This window comes from Lacerta agilis, chromosome 1 (assembly GCF_009819535.1).
Source record: "Lacerta agilis isolate rLacAgi1 chromosome 1, rLacAgi1.pri, whole genome shotgun sequence".
Taxonomy (NCBI): Eukaryota; Metazoa; Chordata; class Lepidosauria; order Squamata; family Lacertidae; genus Lacerta; species Lacerta agilis.
In genome coordinates this window covers 130,393,517-130,412,728 of record NC_046312.1, presented here as the reverse complement: position 1 = coordinate 130,412,728, position 19,212 = coordinate 130,393,517, and the positions used below count along the sequence as shown (strand labels likewise).

The 19,212-nt window shown below is 39.2% G+C and overlaps 1 protein-coding gene across 2 annotated transcripts in view; it reads right to left on the bottom strand.

The window, feature by feature from the left end:
• UBE2F (ubiquitin conjugating enzyme E2 F (putative)) overlaps nucleotides 1–15,945 on the bottom strand; it is a 32,733-nt gene extending 16,788 nt beyond the window's left edge. Inside the window, exons 1-6 of one of the 2 annotated variants that reach the window (XM_033171157.1) lie at nucleotides 15,829–15,945; nucleotides 14,102–14,235; nucleotides 10,022–10,051; nucleotides 9,588–9,653; nucleotides 7,478–7,545; nucleotides 354–424 (exon numbers count right to left, since the gene is read on the bottom strand). In XM_033171157.1, coding sequence (XP_033027048.1) covers nucleotides 354–424; nucleotides 7,478–7,545; nucleotides 9,588–9,653; nucleotides 10,022–10,051; nucleotides 14,102–14,219 — 353 coding nt within the window. In that variant the 5' untranslated portion in view covers nucleotides 14,220–14,235; nucleotides 15,829–15,945. The remainder of the gene's footprint in view (nucleotides 1–353; nucleotides 425–7,477; nucleotides 7,546–9,587; nucleotides 9,654–10,021; nucleotides 10,052–14,101; nucleotides 14,236–15,828) is intronic. The other variant, XM_033171166.1, reaches the window with a different exon arrangement.
• Between the last annotated feature and the right edge of the window lie 3,267 nt (nucleotides 15,946–19,212).

The following is a 19,212-nucleotide window of genomic DNA, read 5'->3' as shown; positions in this document are numbered from 1 at the left end:
CTGATCAGCTGCTGAGCGGGGTCCTTTCAACACCCCCTTTTCTCTTTGTAAAATAAAAAGCACAATCTGCTTTTGGCCCCTGGGCAATTCAGCTCCAGGGACCACCATTCGCTCCATAAGACGCACAGGTATTTCCCCTTACTTCTTAGGAGGAAAAAAGTGCGTCTTATGGAGCAAAAATTACGGTACTTATGCTGAAGTAATTCCCATTTGGGGAGGATATATCACCATTTGACAGTGATATATGCTCTTTCTCTTCCACCCACATACTCACAAGAAATAGCCATTTCATCTACTGGCATTTAATTCTGACAACAGAATAAGAGAAGTGAGCTATAAAAATTATTTATTACCTTAAACAGATTTCCCCTGTCTCCGTGATGTTGGGATGCCAGATTCTAGTCAAACATTTCACTTTGGGAGGCTGCCAGAAAATAGAACATAAGATTACAAAGCTGCCCAAGCTGAAGGACAAATCAGGAATTGTTTTGGACAACCGCTCTCCAGAAATCTGCAGTGTGCCACTCCACAGCCTGCCCACCCCAGTTACTTATCCAGAGAGTAGACAATACCCACCCTCGGTTTTGTAGCTGATGTCTTTTCCTATCAAGTACTCATATCTTCTAGCAAGGTTTGTGGTGCAGGAATAAGTTCAAAATGAGGCAACATAATTAATTGCACCAGGTGTGCTTGAGCTGGAACATATGAAATACCTGCGCTGCCTAGGGATTTGCTGACTGTCAAATTTGTCTGCATGTTAGAAATATGGCTAAGTCAAGAGAATGGTCCAAGAAGGTAAGAGAAAAGACCACCCTTCACAAAGAAGGAGCAGGGTACAAAAAGATAGTGAGGGCACTGAATGCTCCTAGAGACACCATTGGATAAATAGTTCACAAGTTCAAAGTTAAAGGAACAGTGGCCATCACAGTCACCTGACTTGAACCCCACAGAAAATCTGTGGTGGGATTTGCAACCTGCAAACCCCAGAATATCACTGAACTAGAGGCCATTGCTCGAGGAATGGCCTCAGATTCCTCAGGAACACAGCCAGAAGCTCCTGTCTGGTATGCATCTCACTTGCAGCAGGTTACAGCAGCGAAAGGTTGCTCTACTAAATACTAAAGATGCTTGCCATGAAGGGGTTGAATAATAGTGAGACTGGAGAAGCCAGTAAAAGTTGCAATTTCAGTTGAATTTGGGGAACCCACTTGAAGCAACCGTTGTGTTGAGCTACATTATTTCAATTGCTTTTGTTTGATCTGCACATTGCAAACAGCTGAAAGTCTGTAATTTTTTTATAATAAACCAAATTGGCAATGGGGGTTAAATAATTTCAATTGCAACTGTAAATCCCTATTGCATTGGGAATATTCACTGCTGTTGGGCTTTACTTGCTGGTTAGCATTCAAGGAGGCAATTTGCAAGTAGCAGAGGCAAAAGTTTCAGTTGCTCTATTGCCAAAGGAAAAGTCAGTACAGTGGTACCTCGGAAGTCAAATGGAATCCGTTCCAGAACTCCATTCAACTTCCAAAACATTCAGAAACCAAGGCGTGGCTTCCAATTGGAAGCCATGTCGGACTTTCGGGTTCCAAAGAACGTTCACAAACTGGAACACTCACTTCCGGGTTTGTGGCGTTCGGGAGCCAAAATGTTTGGCTTGCAATATCCAAGGCCTTCAAGATCCAAGGTACGACTGTATAGCCAAACAATTTAGCCATAGGCTCTAGAAAGATGCAATGCTTTCAATTTTGAGATCGAGGTGGAGAAAGAAAGACTCAACTTGGCATGGTTCTATAATGCACACAAAAAGACAAATGTATCTTGCCAAACTTCACAATGTAATTATAAACAGGAACTTTATGTGAATCTTTTATTTACTAAACAAGATAAAAAAATTGGGGGGCCAACAGGGGTGCTATGATTAGTAGCAGCATATTACATTCTACAAAGTCTCCAAAAAATGCAGGGTTTTTTTTTAATGATCTCCTTATATTATTATGAAGTGACTCAACACAACTGTATTTCCCACCTTTTGTGAAATTATGCTTTTTATTTGCACATCTATTTTCCTTGGCAACTTCTCAATAGGTGTGCATGTACATAGAAAAGAACCTACAAATCGTAATACCACATCCCACAGATTGTGTTTTGTTATACAGTCATACCTTGAATCTTGAACACCTTGGCTCCCGAACGAATTGGCTCCTGAATGATCAAAACCCAGAAGTGAGTGTTCTGGTTTTCAAATGATTTTCGGAAGCTGAAAGTCCAACTTGGCCTCCGAACGTTTTGGAAGTCAAACGGACTTCTGGAACGGATTCCGTTTGACTTCCAAGGGACGACTGTACTTGGTTTACATTTGTGGGGGGAAATCTGTTTTATCATAATCATCATCATCATAATCAATAATAATAATAATAATAACAACAACAACAACAACAATAATAATTTATTATTTGTACCCCGCCCATCTGGCTGGGTCTCCCCAGCCACTCTGGGCGGCTTCCATCAAACATTAAAATACATTTAAAATATCACAGTTTAAAAACTTCCCTAAACAGGGCTGCCTTCAGAGTGATGCATATGTAAATTTGCCAGTCTAGTAAACCTCACTCCATCTTCCTTCTAATCCTTGCCACACCAACACTGGCAAACACCAAGTAACATTTATGGCAGATTATGAAGCAGCAACATGCTGGATCTATTCAGAGAAGACCTACAACAACAATCCTTGAGTACACTTCATTCAGCTCCCTAGAGTCTCGTTAAAAAAAAATGCTCTTCAGCTTATGTGATTTTCTTTTTCATTGTGTGCATGAAGGTCTGAGTAGGTGCAAGGCTGTGGTTGTAAATATAAGAGATTTTTATCATTAATTTATTGATCACCTTTTATACAATTATCTCAGGGTAATATACAATAAAAACAACAATTTAAAAACAAGAACAAGGAACAATGTGGGAGGAAGACATTTAAAATAGCAATATTCCCTCCCCGTTTTATTGTGGCCAGGTTCAGTCCCAGTTAACCAGAAACTGCAATACAGATGGATGGAGGAGAGCTTTTCTTTTGCTGCTTTTTTACTGAAGTGAATAGCTGTTATAGTAACATTCTGGGTTGTTGTTTTTTTTTAAAGAAATCAGCTCTGCAAAACTCAGACAAATATGACTACCAAACATATTTTAAAATAAGATGATCAATTCAAGTAATTTATTATAACTAATAACCATCTAACATTAATCAGTCTGGTTATATTCTAAAGCAGGCATCCCCAAACTCGGCCCTCTAGCTGTTTTGGGACTACAACTCCCATCATCCCTAACTAACAGGACCAGTGGTCAGGGATGATGGGAACTGTAGTCCCAAAACAGCTGGAGGGCCAAGTTTGGGGATTCCTGATCTAAAGTGATTCCAATATTTCTATTTTCTCTTTCATCTTCATGAATCTTTGTCTCATATACTTAAACTGATGAAACAAACAAGATTCTTTATAAACACTGGAAAATAAAATTATAATATGCAGCTCCAAAATAATCCTTACTGGTAAAAAACAACAGCTAACTCTTTCAGAAATTTTCGTAGCTCTGCCAATCATATTCTCACATTCAAACTTCAGCTGCTGCTGTGTATTTGACTGCAATTACCAGGCTTATTTTTTTCATCCAGAAAAGGTGTGGGAAACATTAACAAGAATAGTCATTTTTCTATAAAAGTTGATTATGCGAGGCAAACAGTGTAAGAGCCTGATGATAACGTTGTAGCAGCTGCTATTTATATAATCCTATTCTCAGAAACCTTAAACCACAAAGACGTGTATCTTTCACATGAGAACAAATCCAAGGGAGGCTATTTTTTATTTCAGATTTTATCAAAAATTTTATTTCTGTTTTCAAAATAATAATTAAAACAAAAACTGTCTAATGATTCACAATGGCAGCTGAAGACACTATCTAGTACAGGCATCCCCAAACTCAGCCCTCCAGATGTTTTGGGACTATTATTCCCATCATCCCTGACCACTGGTCCTGTTAGCTAGGGATGATGGGAGTTGTAGTCCTAAAACACCTGGAGGGCCGAGTTTGGGGATGCCTGATCTAGAATCTCACGATTCTGACCTTCACAGGAATGCTCTGCCTCTCACATTCTCCTTTCAGCACCTCCTGCTCACTACAATTACTGGATCTTACATAAAGGATCTGCTACATTAAATAGTTCTTAACATTCAATTCAGAATGGCATCTTGTGTGCTCTTCAGAAATAGAACCCCCTCTAAGGTGGGTATAAGTACACTCTATGCAAAATAGTTTTCTCTTGATAACTGCAGAGTCATACCTATATCTGGTGATATTTAATTCAAGAGAATTGCTTTTCAGTATTGACAATTTCCCAAGTATCATACAAAACTCATTCATACTTTTACAAATTCCTAATGGATAAAGAATTTGAATAACCCAGGAGTTCTGGGTCTGCTGCAGGCTATGGTGGACGCCGGGGATTGCTCGTCCTGAGCAACCTAATTGCTGCGAGGAGGAACCTTCTCTAAAAATCCCGGAAGGAACATTTGGGTTCTGAAGGGTCCAGCGGTGTCGGAGAACGCTCTCTAGGAGCCACCTAAGTTCTGGAGGGAGCAGCGAGAGCGCCAAGATTGAACACAGACACACGGCGCAATTGAAACTTCACAGCAAAATGTGTCCCCATTAAAGCAGTGACTTCTTTAAAAAGTAAACTGAAATCAGACCAATTTGGACAAGATAATTTTTAAAAAATATATATTTAATCAGAATTTATCAATTGGATGCACACCAGGGAGGTAAAGAGGATGTCTCCCCCTTGAAGCGGCTATCAAGCTGCATGGAATAAAATCTGCAGGGGCTAAGAAAAGAATAAATAAAATACCCACTAATTATTTTTCTTTTTAAGCATTTCATTGGATGAATTGAATAAATATTGTGATTTGAGCTAATATTGAATGCATAAGTTTAAGATTTTATAGTGCTTTTCCAGCAAGCTTGCCAAAATGGAAATGAATTTTAGACATTGGGTTGATAAGAGAAGAAAGTGGGAAATGAACTTTGTGGATTATCCATCTTAATACTTTAAGAAACATATTTATTTCCTTTGCTACTTTTTATGAACTAAAAGAGACAGACACTATATTTATGGATTTAAAATTTTAAATCAGGACTGGTTTGGAAATATTTTTAGAGCACATCATAATCGGACGGTTAAATGTTTTTATTATTTGGGTTCAATAGAGACCAGAAACAATTTGGAGATGGGGCAATTATTTTTTAAATGAACCTTGTCTGTGTAATTGGTGGGCTTTTTGAAGAAGCTGAATAAAAGGGAAAAGGAGACTTGGTACGAAAAGATCTTAAACTTTCTCTCTCTGTCTCATACACACACACACACACACACACACAAAACGTGGATATTGTGAGGGCTTTTTGAAGATGCTGAAGAAAGATATACACTGTGGAACGATACGGTTTTAGTGAATGGAAAAAGAGATTTTTAAAACTTTCACGAGCTAAAAAAAGTTTGGATTAAAGGTTATTTTATTTTTTTTATTTTCTTATATCCTGGGAAATCTTGTGAATATGCTGCGGTAAAGGAGGGAAAACAGGAAATAAGAAACCAAAACAATAGATAAGAGGGAAAGCAGAGTGAGAGAAAGCAGTGAGAGAACAAGGATAGAAACACAGTGTGGCTGGTTATAATTTTTTTTTAATTTAATTCAATTTTTATTTTATTTTTTTCCTTTTTTATGGATATCTTTTCTTTTTTTTAGAATTAACTTTTTTGTTATATTTTTTATGATTATTTTTATTTTTTAATTTTTTTGCTTCTTCTCTTTTTCTTTCTTTCTTTTTTCTTTTTTTTCTTCTCTTTTCTTTCATACCCCTTTTTTCTTTTCTTTTTCTTCCTTCATTTTTTTTTCTTTTCTTTTCTTTTCTCCCCATTAAAAAAGGATGAGGTAAAAAGTAGTGGATACAGAAGGACGAAAATAGGACACAAACAACTTATAAGTATTGTATTTAATTTTATTAAAATGTTTGGTAAGAGCTGGTTTGATAAATCATTGGATAAGATATTTATTTATTTTTGATATGCATCTGTTATTTTGTGATACTTCTGTTGATTGTTAATTTGAATTTCTTTCTTTCTTTCTTTTTCTGTATAATAAAACTGCAATAAAAATTAAAAAAAAAGAAAGAAACAGTGTGGCTGGAAAAATAATTACAGTACATGGTTTTTTTTATTTGGCTTTTTATTTTTTTTAAGTACTTTCTCATAAGAAAGGAGAGCTCGCCACCTACTGGTATTTTGATATAACTACAAGTATTGATTTTCTTTTTATATAGAAATTGAGAACTGAAGTTTAAAATATTATTTAAACTTATTTAAAACTATTTAGTTATTATTTAAAATAACAAATAAAATTTATTTTGCATTTTTAACCTTTTTTAAAAAGGGGGGAAACTTTGTTGATAAAATCATGGCTAATACAGCAAAAAACCACCAAGAGGCCCAACTACAACACCAGGTCAAAGAAAAGGTTCAATTACAGAAGGGGACACAAAGTCTGATTTAATGACAAATTTATTAGAAATGAAGAAAGAAATGAAGGAAGGAATACAGAGACTGGAACAGAAAACAGATAATAACATTGCTGAGGTTGCAAATTTGACAACAGAAATTAAAGAAATATCACATAAATTGTTAGAATTTGGGGGGGGGGGAACAGTGCAAGAATTAAAGCTTTAAACCTCCAATTTGGATGATTCTTCCAAGAAAGTACAAGTGGAGGCAAGAGACAAAAAGGGAGGGAGAGAGGTTGAAGAAAATGATGTTTAAAACAGCATTTGTTAAAAAAAAAAAGCTTTTCTTCTAGGAATTATAGGGGTAGACCTACCTAAACAGTACAGAAATGTATTCATGTATGAAACTACAGTGGCAAGAATGTTACTTGCCCAAAAATGGAAAGAAGTCCCGATGAAAGAAGAATGGATACAAAAACTTATGGACTATTCAGAAATGGCAAAACTTACCGGAAAAATAAGAAGTCAAGATAACAAACTTTTTACAAAAGAAAGGAAATGGTTTATTGAATATGTACAAATAAACTGTAAACAGGTAAGAACATTGGCAGCATTATTATAATAATCTGCAGTTTCATAAGAATACATGAATAAAAGAATAAGTTAAGTTAATTTAGAATATGCAGGAAATGATAAAAATAAATTTAAGGAATTGCAGAAAGAGGAAGAAGGAAGTCTAGTTTTGAAATGTTAAAATGGCTGTAGAACTATTGAAATGTATATAACTGAGAATCATAATTTTTTTATTAAAAAGTATGAATAACCTGGACAATATGGTACTGGACAAGTACAGTGCCATACAGTTAAAAACCAACTGCTTTTTGAAGTCTATTGTAAAAGGAAACTCAGTAAGTATTAAACTGTTCTAATTACTCACCACCATATTATAGGCATCAGGAACTTCAATTTCAAACTGAAATGTTCCATTTTGGTAATAACCTTCATCTGTTAAAAGGAAAAACAGAAGCTTAAAGGAAATATGCAACAGCACAGAAAAGAAAAATCTAGGGAAGTTACAGGTGAAATCCAATGGTGTCCATCTGCCAATGGAAGGAAGATCGTTGGCTGAAATGGCTCCCCCTCCTCTATACAGCACCTTTCATGTGCCTCCCAAACTTACTCCAGTGGATTGGGGACACTCTGGAGCAGATGTGGAGGGTCAGGGTTGGGGGAGAGAGAGGAAGGGAAAGTCTTGTTGGTGCAAGCAAAAGTCTGTCTGCATGGTGTTGGATGTCACCCTCTGCTCATAATTATTTTCTAAACAAAGGTGGTGAAAGCTTGAGACAACTGGCTTCAGCACCCTATGTTCTTAAACATATCTCAGCTAGATGAGGCTTATGGTCAACGTAGATGTGATGACAGCAGAACCTAAGGAAAGTCCTGCTAGATCAGGCCCAGGGCCATCCACTACAACATTCTGATCTCATAGTAGCCAACCAGATGGCTATGGGAAGCCCAAAAGGCAGGGCTGGGGAGGCAGGGAGTTCAAAGGAGGAATAAGGAAAATACCTCATCCATGGGGCAGACTAGAGTCAACTGGGATCATAGAACCTTAGAAGAATTGGAATGGACAGCTTTGGAAACAGGATAGTTCTGGGCAAATGGCCTGAGAAGTAAATGAATATACATCTAGAATCACCACCCATATTTGTTTAATAACTTTAACAAGAATTGAGAGTTCTACTGCCAACAACCACACATCATCAATACAGGTACAACAGTTATTCTACCAGTGCCATCTAGTGCCTACATCTATGCAGTTCAATAATTCACAACTTGTCAAAACCAGTGAAAAATACTCACTACAAACTATAGTAGTGTAGATGGCTTTCTAGCCATCTAAAAAGGAACCGAAAATTATACAGATAAAGCAACTACATTGACATGGTACCAAACCACATAATTATTTTTCATGTTCACACTTACTACTTACTACTTATCCTGCGAAAGACTCAAGAAATACCATCTCCAACCAGCATGATCAATGTGACAGTACAGTACTAGTTAAAATTCAAACTACACATTCTCTACATACCATAGAGTATATTGTGCAACAGAAATACACAATAACCCCCAAAAATAGTTATCTGGAAGAGTCAACTGAATTATCAGCAATTTATCTTTTGCTAAGCTTTACAGCTAAAGGTTTTTATTTACATTGTGTAGCAAATGAAGTAGTATGGGGCTGATTTCCCTGCTATTTAGATGGTCTTGTATAGATCTGTAACTTGTGTAAAGACACCTTAAGATGATTTATGAAAACTTTGTGAAGACACTAATTGTATAACAGTACACAGCATGAGGTGCTGATTTTGAGCAATCAACCAATAAGCTTGCCGTAAGATCAAGAACATTAACCTTTCTTGTAATGTGGTGTAATGGTTAGAGTGTTGGACTATGACCTGGGAGACCAGGGTTTGAATCCCCACCCAACTGTGAAGCTCACAGGGTCACCATAACTTAGCCTAACCTACAGCTCACAGGGTTGTTGTAAGGATGAACTGTGGGGGGATGGGAGGAGAACCATGTTCACCACCTTGAGCTCTTTGGAAGAAAAGGTGGCATATAAACCATAGAATCATAGAGTTTAATGGAATTTTAAAAAGAACATTAGGTCTAATTTATTAATTTATTGTTTAAATTATATACCTAGTCTATTACATTTGATTTTAAAACGTAAGTTTTTTTATTAAAAAAATGGTACCTTTTTGTTTTGCCACTTGCTTGACTAGGTTTTTTTTTGCATTGCATAGCCTTGATGCATCAAATATGGCTGTAAGTTAACCATCAAAATATAAATATATCTATCCACTTACCCTACATTTCTTTTCCAATAACAAATGTTCACCTTCAGTTTCCCCAAATATGTTCAAAAGAGAAGACTGGTTCTGAAAACTGTGTGTGCGCTTTCACAAACGGATTTGAGTGTTTATAGAACATTCTGCGCTTAACATTAACAGTTTCAAAATACATTCTTAAAAAATTACCTGGGTTTACAGTTAGGAGAAAATAATGGAGTTTATTTGGGTCAGGAAAGTTTACTTCACATGTACCTGAAAAACAAAATTTAAAAATCTGAAAATAACCACCAATTGTGACATTTTTGACAAGCTGTGGAGGGGAAGGCAACAAACATAGGAACGAAAGAGAAAGAGGCCTCACAAGGGAATTTATGGTCCAGTTAATATTTACAAAAGATAACTACAATCTGAGCTGAGTTCATGCATAAATCTATCTATCTATCTATCTATCTATCTATCTATCTATCTATCTATTTATTTATTTATTAAATAAGTGTATATCCCACCCTTCCTCCCAAAGGAGTCCCAGGATGCAGTATCTTCAGCTATCTGAAAATGATATACATTGGAAAAGAATAGTTTGTACACTCCTCAGAAAACTTTCTGAACACTATACTTACAAGGTAAATTTACTTCAAGTTCTGCAACTTCTGTTAAAAATGAAATAAAAATGTGAGTCAATGCCAACTTTATTTATATAGTATCTTTCTATATATAATAAGGTAATTTTGGTTTACATCTGAACTGACAAAGCAATAATAGTTACAGCAAAAACAGTATCTTAATATAGAGGATATTACATTATACATGTTAAAATGCAAGGTGCAATCAACAATATTAAGGCTATAATTAAACAACTGAATTATAACTACACAAAAAGAGTCAATGAAGTCAGTCACATAATGGCTAAAGGATAATATTGAAATAAACAACACTACCCTAAGCTTATTGACAATGCAATCCTATATATGTACAGGTGAAACTCGAAAAATTAGAATATTGTGGAAAGGTTCATTTCTTTCAGTAATTCAACTTAAAAGGTGAAACTAATACTGTATATGAGATAAACTCATGACATGCAAAGCAAGATATGTGAAGCCTTTATTTGTTATAATTGTGATGATTATGGTGTACAGCTGATGAGAACCCCAAATTAACAATTTCAACTTTGGGGTTTTCATCAGCTGTGCGCCATAATCATCACAATTATAACAAATAAAGGCTTGACATATCTCGCTTTGCATGTCACGAGTCTATCTCATATATTAAACTCCGGTAGCTAATGAAAACAATTGCTTACATAAATGGACTTTTCCACGATATTCTAATTTTCTGAGTTTCACCTGTATACTCAGAAGTAAGCCCCAGAGTTCAGTGGGGCTCACTCCAAGGGAAGTAAGTGTAGAACTGGAGTCTAAAGCACTTAAATCACCTTAACAGAAAAATACCAAGTTAATCACAACAATTTTTTTTAAAAGCAAGATATAATCACCTGTATTAATATTCACCTTTATATTTTACAAGAGTCAGTACAGAGCAATGACTTCCATATGGAAACCGTCTAAACAGTAGTTTGTATAAAAGCCAATTACCCAACTGAGCCAAAGGCCAGCAACAACTCAAACAGTATGACACCCTCCACAATTCAGACAGTCATTATTACCTAGGTCCCATAAAAATTAATAAAACAAGATGGTCACAATCCCACTGTTTTCAGAGGGGTTTAATGGATTGGACTCTAAAATTTAGGCATTTAGCACATTTACAGTACTTCTCAGTTGGGGTTGCGAACTCTGTTAGGGCCACATGCCAATGTCAGGTGCATAAGTGGGTAGAACACCCCTTTCCTCCCTCTCTGCCGCCTTCTTTCCTTGCTCTTCAGCATGAAATTAAGCCCAGGGTGACATGCTACAAGTTCTTCCCACCCCTGCTCTAAGCGCGTCACTACAATTCTGCTCCTTAAATCGTGTCAAGTGATCTACATACTTTTTACCTTACCCTTTTATATTGCTTTCAGTTTCAGTTTCCTAAAAAGTAGTACAGCGGTACCTTGGTTTATGAACTTAATCCGTTCCGGAAGTCCGTTCTTAAACCAAAGTGTTCTTAAACCAAGGTGTGCTTTCCCACAGCAGCGGGGGACTCAATTTACAAATGGAACACACTCAGCAGGAAGCAGAACATGTTCTGCTTCCAAGGCAAAGTTCACAAACCAAAACACCTAATTCTTGGTTTGCAGCGTTCTTATTCTAAGTTGTTCATAAACGAAGCTGTTCTTAAACCAAGGTACTAGTGTATAAGAGAAGGTCCCAGATCTTAGTTTTAATTTTTTTATCTCATCCTCTTTTTGAGTTAGGAGTATTTGCAATTTCAAAAAATTGACAATTTTGGCCTTGCTCATCCCAGAATTGAGATATTTCAAAACTAAAAATACCAATCTCTTCAGAACTTCATGGGTTTTAATGTGATATGGCACATGATGGACTAAATTTTAAAGTTAAGTTACATTATTTAAACATTAAAATATTTAAAAAATTAATAGGATTTAAAATGTCAAAAAATGTATTCCTTCCCCAAAAGAGCTTTTAGGGTTTTTGTGTAGTCCAGCAAGGCGAAAATTGTCAATATTCTTTAATTTCAAACTCAAAAACAGGACGAGATGAAATAAATAAATTTTAGATTTAAACTTAGTTCTGCTCATTGAACAAGCGTACAAAATATTAAGAAAACTGGACATGAGGTAAAAAAGTCATCAAAAATTGGACCACTTGATCTGGAATGACCCTCCAGATTTATTTTGGAAAACATATTTTCAAGCCTTAAATAAAGGTTAGCGGACTGCTTTAAAAAAAACCTAGTCAACTCAATGCAAAACTGACAGCACACTTTAAAGCTTAAGAGACAAAAGAACACCAAGGCAACCTGATGATCCTCTTTCTACTAATATACAACATACTTTTCCTCTACTGCTTCCACTAGCTTATATTTTCTCCAACCAAGCTAAAGCCAACTATACTCTATATCTTTCCCATCATTTGTATTCTCTTCAGCTTATTATTATTCTTGCTGCAGAGCTGATTGTGCTTAGATGAATGAATCGTAAATTTTACATTCCCACATTTTTATTTCATTTCATTAAAGAATGCAATACTGAGCAATACTAGCAACAACCCCCCTCCCATTATCGATGCAGAAACATTGATTTAGAATTCCTAGTATTTGGCAAATTAACCACATTCTTATTCAGCCTAGTGGACTGGGCCAACTGATCACTTTTCCTGTTCAAGAACACACAATTATTTGCAAATGCTCACGAATTCACAAGGCACTATTTCAAAGTGAACTACAGCCACAGCTCTTCCTTAATAGGATTCAGATTAGCATTTTAGGTACAGCACTGACAAAAATGCAGTGAGGCAGATGTGCAAAAAGCAGCATGCTTTACATCCACTTGAATACACTCTCATGTGCTATGATATACTATGATGTGGGTCAAACATTAGCCATGGAGGAAAAAAATTAGACTTATTACAGCAGTCATAGTCTGGTGTAATTCATCAGAAAAGTCAATTTTCTTTTCAATGCCCTAGAATACCTGGCAGCTGGTTTCAAGCTTCCTCTGTGCTTAAAAATATAAACTGGCCAGTTTGACCTGGATGCAATTTCTCATGAGACTCATTCAGTTCATATCTGAGGATGAATTCCATCCTTGGAACTTTTACTGTTAAATATCTGTTCAGCACAAACTTGATATGCAAGTGATACAGTCCTTTCTAGAGATATGAAGACTTATCAAAGTTCAGAAATAAAGTATTTCCCCCCTGAGAATTTTTTGTTCTTCCTTTGCAGACTGGGCGGAACAGTATTTTATATAAGGGACACATTTTAAATTCCAACAGTATTTTAAAAAGTCTATTTTAAGCCACAGATGTTAATTTTATGCATGTTCAATAAAAAATAAAACAAACCAAGTAACTATTCAAGTTTTATTAGAGCATCAGATAATTTAATTCACTCAATTTAAATAGTGCCAGTCAGTTCCAAAGCCCAATCCCATGCATGTTTAGTCATAAAAACAGGACCTTCTCTGTTCTTTCATCAACATGTTTTGCCACATAGTAATACAGGCATGTACCAGTGTCTCTCTCTCCATTCTTCTACACTTTGTAGTCTTTCATTCATCATCTGCCCACCCCAATGTGCAACCTATCCTTAGTAATATATGCCATTCTTTCTGAACCAATGCAAAGCATACAGAAAAAACAAGAATGTCAGTGTTCAACTAGCCAACCAATACCATAATGTTGTTAGTTCAGTTGTCCCCCAGCCTGAAAAAGAGGACTGGGGCCAAAAGACTGTAGGTGCATGGAGGCTAAATTGTACGTGAGCAGAATGGTGTAAGATTGTGCAATCCTATGCAGTGTTATCTGGGAGTAAACTATGGAATACAGTGGTACTTACTCCTAGGTAAACATGGACATGATTGCTTTGCACTAATTGTTTATATGATATGGAAGTTAATGTGGATCCTTAACTTACAGCTTCCATGCTTTTGGGCGTGTTCATGAATTTGTAAGCATCTTAACTTTTCTCTTTTAAAAGGTTTTTTATACTCTGTTAACCTCTGCACATTTAGTTCAATTATCAGACAGTGTATTAAATTTTAGGAGAACAGTGATATTTTATATAGAAAGCAGCATTACCTTTAACAAGTAACTTATCTCTAACAGACACTCTTCGAGTTGAATCAGAACCTGGGTTGGATGAACGGGGCCCCTTGACACCATCATCCCGTTTTAGCTTGCTTGCCAATGTTAGCATTACTGCTATCTTCCGTCTAAAGCATATATGAAATAAAAGTAAATTAGTCTTTTTTTTTAAACCTTGTTTGTATTTTCTTCCAAATATAAGGTTCAGTTACATGAAAGCATAGTTATCCTTGTATGACCTATGAACAGCAATAGGCTCAATACCTGTGAAGTACCTAATTCCTTACATAAAATTATCTGTTTTCATGAGTCAGTCTTATAAACATAGAAATGTGCATTCTGGTAAATGATACTATTGCTCCATCAGCCCAGTACTATCTACTTTAGCTGGGACCAGGTGTGCAAGGTTTCAGGCAGGAGGCTTTTCCAATCCGTACACCCAAGACTCTAGTAGAGATTGAACCTGGGGCATGTGCTCAACCACTGAACTATGGTCCCTTACCATAATCATTAAGGACACTGCTGTCAAAGCAGTCTTCTTATTGGCTAGTAAGAAGTACAAAGGTGTAGCATCTCAAAAAAGAAGAGTTAGAACATTCAAACAACTACCTAATAAGATTACAGAAGAATAAAAGTCAGGATATCTCGGTTTAGGCAGAATGCTGAGTTAACCCATGGTTAAGCATGACCGCACAGGTAAGCACAAGAAAAACAGTGTCTGCTTTGCTAGTCCTTGGTCACCCTGTTGCCATGCATGCTACCAAAGGGTAAGCCAAGATTTGCCTGAACATGAGCTCATGGTTTGTTTCGCTCCAGACAAACCACTGGCTGTAGCCAAGGTTTGCTCTTGGCTTACCACTTGTCTGGGGGGTGGCAACCCAAGAGTCCAGGAAAGCTGTTTCAAGACAGACCACCGCTCCCCCCCCCCTCAATAATTACACAATGCACTTACAGAATTCACTGGGATGTGATGTAGTGGCAAATTAAATGGCTTTTTAAAAAAATATTAATAAAAAAGGTTTGGCAAATCTAAATCTAGACCTATTGGATACTCTCCACCACAGTGCCCATTGCTTTCATGCCCTGCTTGTGGAGCTTCCCATCTAGTTGCAGGCAGAGAACAGGATGCTGTACCGGCATTTGGTCCGATGCAGCTGGGCTCCTTGGGGTGGGCAGGCACAGAAGAGAGTCCTTGGAGGATCAGGCCACCTAAGCCAGCAGAAACTTCCCAGTGATGGCCAGCCAGCTGCTCCTCATGGTGCCGCCAGCCAGGGCATGAGGGGAACCATCCCACCAGCCCCATCGTTTTCACCCCCAACACCTAGTCTACGGAGACGCCTCCATGGAGCTGCCCTGAGCAGAAATTAAATCACTGGGGGTGGTAAGGGGAGAGGCACCCCTCGAATCCCCCCCGACCCGTTTTCTGAGGCGTCCAAATCCAGCGGCCGCCGTCAGATCCTGCGGCAGTGAATCCCGCAGGTTAACCACGCGCGCCTGCGCTCCGTTTGCACTGCCTTCCTCGGCCCTGACCGAAAGAGTGTGTGTGTGTGTGTGTGTGTGTGGCCGGGGGGGGGGTTGATGGGAAGCCTCGTGTCTCCGGTGTGAGGGAGTCAAGGGCGGCCGGGGTCGGGCCGGTCGCTGAACGGGGCTCTCCTGAGGGAAGGAGGGAGGCCGGCGCGTCGGCGCTGAGGAGACTTCTAGTCGCGGGCGGCGCTGCTCACCTGGAAACGCCGTCGAGCCGCCCGGAGAAGCCAGCGCCGCCAGAAGCACCATCCCCGGCGAGGCTCCCGCTCCTCCGGCAGCTGCAGCGGCGGCGGCAACACCGCCCCCTTCACCCCTCCCCCTCCCCCTCGCTGAACCGGAAGTGGAAGGAACCGGGGGGGGCGGTGCTCCCGGGCTGAATGCTTGACAGCTGCGCAACAAGAACTTTATTGAGCCGCAGGGAGCGGGGCGAGGGAAACACAAAAGCACCCGCGGGGGACGAAAACCCGAGTTTGCGCGTGCGCACACTACAAAGGAGCGAGCGGGCTCTTTTAACCCTTCGCTTTCGCGCTCGGTGTCTGCCGCCGGTGCCCCGTCTGGCCCTCAGGCGGCAGGAGGTGGGCGAGGAGGAGGAGGAGGTTGCAGCAGACCCTCCAACATTTCTCCGGTGGAAATAGGGACATGCCGTTCCGTAATGAGAATGTTACTATTTATACCCCACACATCTGCCCCGGACAGTCTGGGCAGCTTCCAACATATATCAAAACATAATAAAACATTAAACATTATTTTTTTAAAAACTTCCCTATACAGCATTGTCTTTAGATGCCTCTGGAGTCAGATATCTCCATACTATCCGACATTTCTCCAATGAAAATAGGAGAAATGGGACATGAGGGATCAAATCAGGGACGTCCCTGGAAAATAGGGATGCCTTGGAGAGTCCGTTGCAGTGGTTTTCAAAGTTAGGTCCCAAGCTGTTGAACTACAACTTCCATCATCCCTTGGTAGCAGGGGTGATGGGAGTTGTAGTCCAACAACAGCTGGGAAACAGTGGAGGGTAACCACCTCTCCCTCATCCATTGTAGTGGGCACTGCATTTTACAGACTCCAACCCCCCAAAATATTGTACGAGGCAATGTGAGGCGACTGCCTCAGGTGGCAGGATCCACAGGGCAGCAGATCCTGATGTAGATCTTTATTCCCCCATATCCAGAAAAACATCTACTTCTGCTTCATTGACTACGCAAAAGCATTTGACTGTGTCGACCACAGCAAACTATGGCAAGTTCTTAAAGAAATGGGAGTGCCGGATCACCTCATTTGTCTCCTGAGAAATCTCTATGTGGGACAAGAAGCTACAGTTAGAACTGGATATGGAACAACTGATTGGTTCAAAATTGGGAAAGGAGTACGACAAGGCTGTATATTGTCTCCCTGCTTATTTAACTTATATGCAGAATTCATCATGCGAAAGGCTGGACTGGATGAATCCCGAGCCGGAATTAAGATTGCTGGAAAAAATATCAACAATCTCAGATATGCTGATGATACTACCTTGATGGCAGAAAGTGAGGAAGAATTAAAGAACCTTTTAATGAGGGTGAAAGAAGAGAGCGCAAAATATGGTCTGAAGCTCAACATCAAAAAAACTAAGATCATGGCCACTGGTCCCATCACCTCCTGGCAAATAGAAGGGGAAGAAATGGAGGCAGTGAGAGATTTCACTTTCTTGGGTTCCATGATCACTGCAGATGGTGACAGCAGTCACGAAATTAGAAGACGCCTGCTTCTTGGGAGAAAAGCAATGACAAACCTAGACAGCATCTTAAAAAGCAAAGACATCACCTTGCCGACAAAGGTCCGTATAGTTAAAGCTATGGTTTTCCCAGTAGTAATGTACGGAAGTGAGAGCTGGACCATTAAGAAGGCTGATCGCCGTAGAATTTATGCTTTTGAATTATGGTGCTGGAGGAGACTCTTGAGAGTCCCATGGACTGCAAGAAGATCAAACCTATCCATTCTCAAAGAAATCAGCCCTGAGTGCTCACTAGAAGGACAGATCCTGAAGTTGAGGCTCCAGTACTTTGGCCACCTCATGAGAAGAGAAGACTCCCTAGAAAAGACCCTGATGTTGGAGAAGGGGACGACAGAGGACGAGATGGTTGGACAGTGTTCTCGAAGCTACTAACATGAGTTTGGCCAAACTGCAGGAGGCAGTGAAGGATAGGCGTGCCTGGCGTGCTCTGGTCCATGGGGTCACGAAGAGTCGGACACGACTGAACGACTGAACAACAACAACAATCCTTGTTCCTTATGTAGATCTCCACTCACACCTTATTCCCTACTGAGGAGGGAGGCGCCATTTTTTGGTTTGCCTCAGCCGCCAAAATTACTTAGACCGGCCCTGTAGTTTATGAAAGCAACATTCTCCACTCCACATTGGGAGAACTAAAGCAACAGCCCCATGCCTGCCCTTCTAAGGCTGAAGGAAGGGTGCAATGCATACTGGCTGGGGTGGGTGCTCAATGCCACTTTATGCATGCAGTTGTGAGCAACACATCACAAGATGCAACGGACATTTGTATTACCTCGTTACCTTGGTGCTTTTCAGCTAAGCAACTTTCAAAAGCACTACACACACACACACACACACACACGGAATGACCAAGAACAGAACCAGTGCAGAAATATTGCAGAGGTGCCAGAGTAGGCCATGTTGTTATTTTGTAGGAAACTAGTGGTTGTAGGGTACAGTCTGAAGGTGTATGGGGCCATGCCCTTGCTGAAGATAAGGTCTGGTTGGTGCACATGTGGGTGATTACATAAGGACAACATCTATCTTTAGTTCCATGATGGAAGACTGGAGACAAATAAATGTAATAAAATAAACTTGTAAAATAGTCAGCTGGTTGTTGTGTATTGATTCAAGGGTTATCATATTTGTATTACTATTGTCTGTATTCACATTAGGGGAAAGTAACTGCCTTCCTGTTCCAGAAGGAACAGCTACTATTGGTTCATTCAAGTTCATTGGTTCATTTGGATCCTCAGTCTTATTGGTTCCCACCAAAAGGCAGCTTTGTGATTGCTTGAGATTATTCCCTCCAAAATGTATCCTTTCTAGCCAGTCTTCTGCTCCTATAAATGTAGCTTCCCTCTCCTCAGTTCCCTAGTTTTGTTTGCTTGAATACCGAGTGTTACATGAAGAAGCTGTCTCCTGCCTGCTATGTCAGAGAGCTTAAGTCACTTGCTGAATCACTATTCCAACGCTACAACGCTGGTAACCCTGGATATGCTGGGTGTGGGTGGCCAAGGCTTTCTTGACCTTATTGGTTTTATAAAGCCTCTCTTAATTCCTTGTTTGCACCTCATTCCCTCAAGAAGAAAAACATCTTTTATAGGGTGTGTGGGAGATACCAGCCCAGTGGCATCAGTACTTTGGCATTTGAGAATTAAACTGGAAAAGAGTTATAAGACCACGGGGAAGACCTGTGGCAGCAGCACCCAAAGACAGCAGACCCTCTCAGTCAAAACAGGATAAATTAATACATCTAAGTCCACTTTAAGAAATTAAACAGATGGGCTGCTCTTGGGCAGTACAGAAAACCCAAATTGTCCTT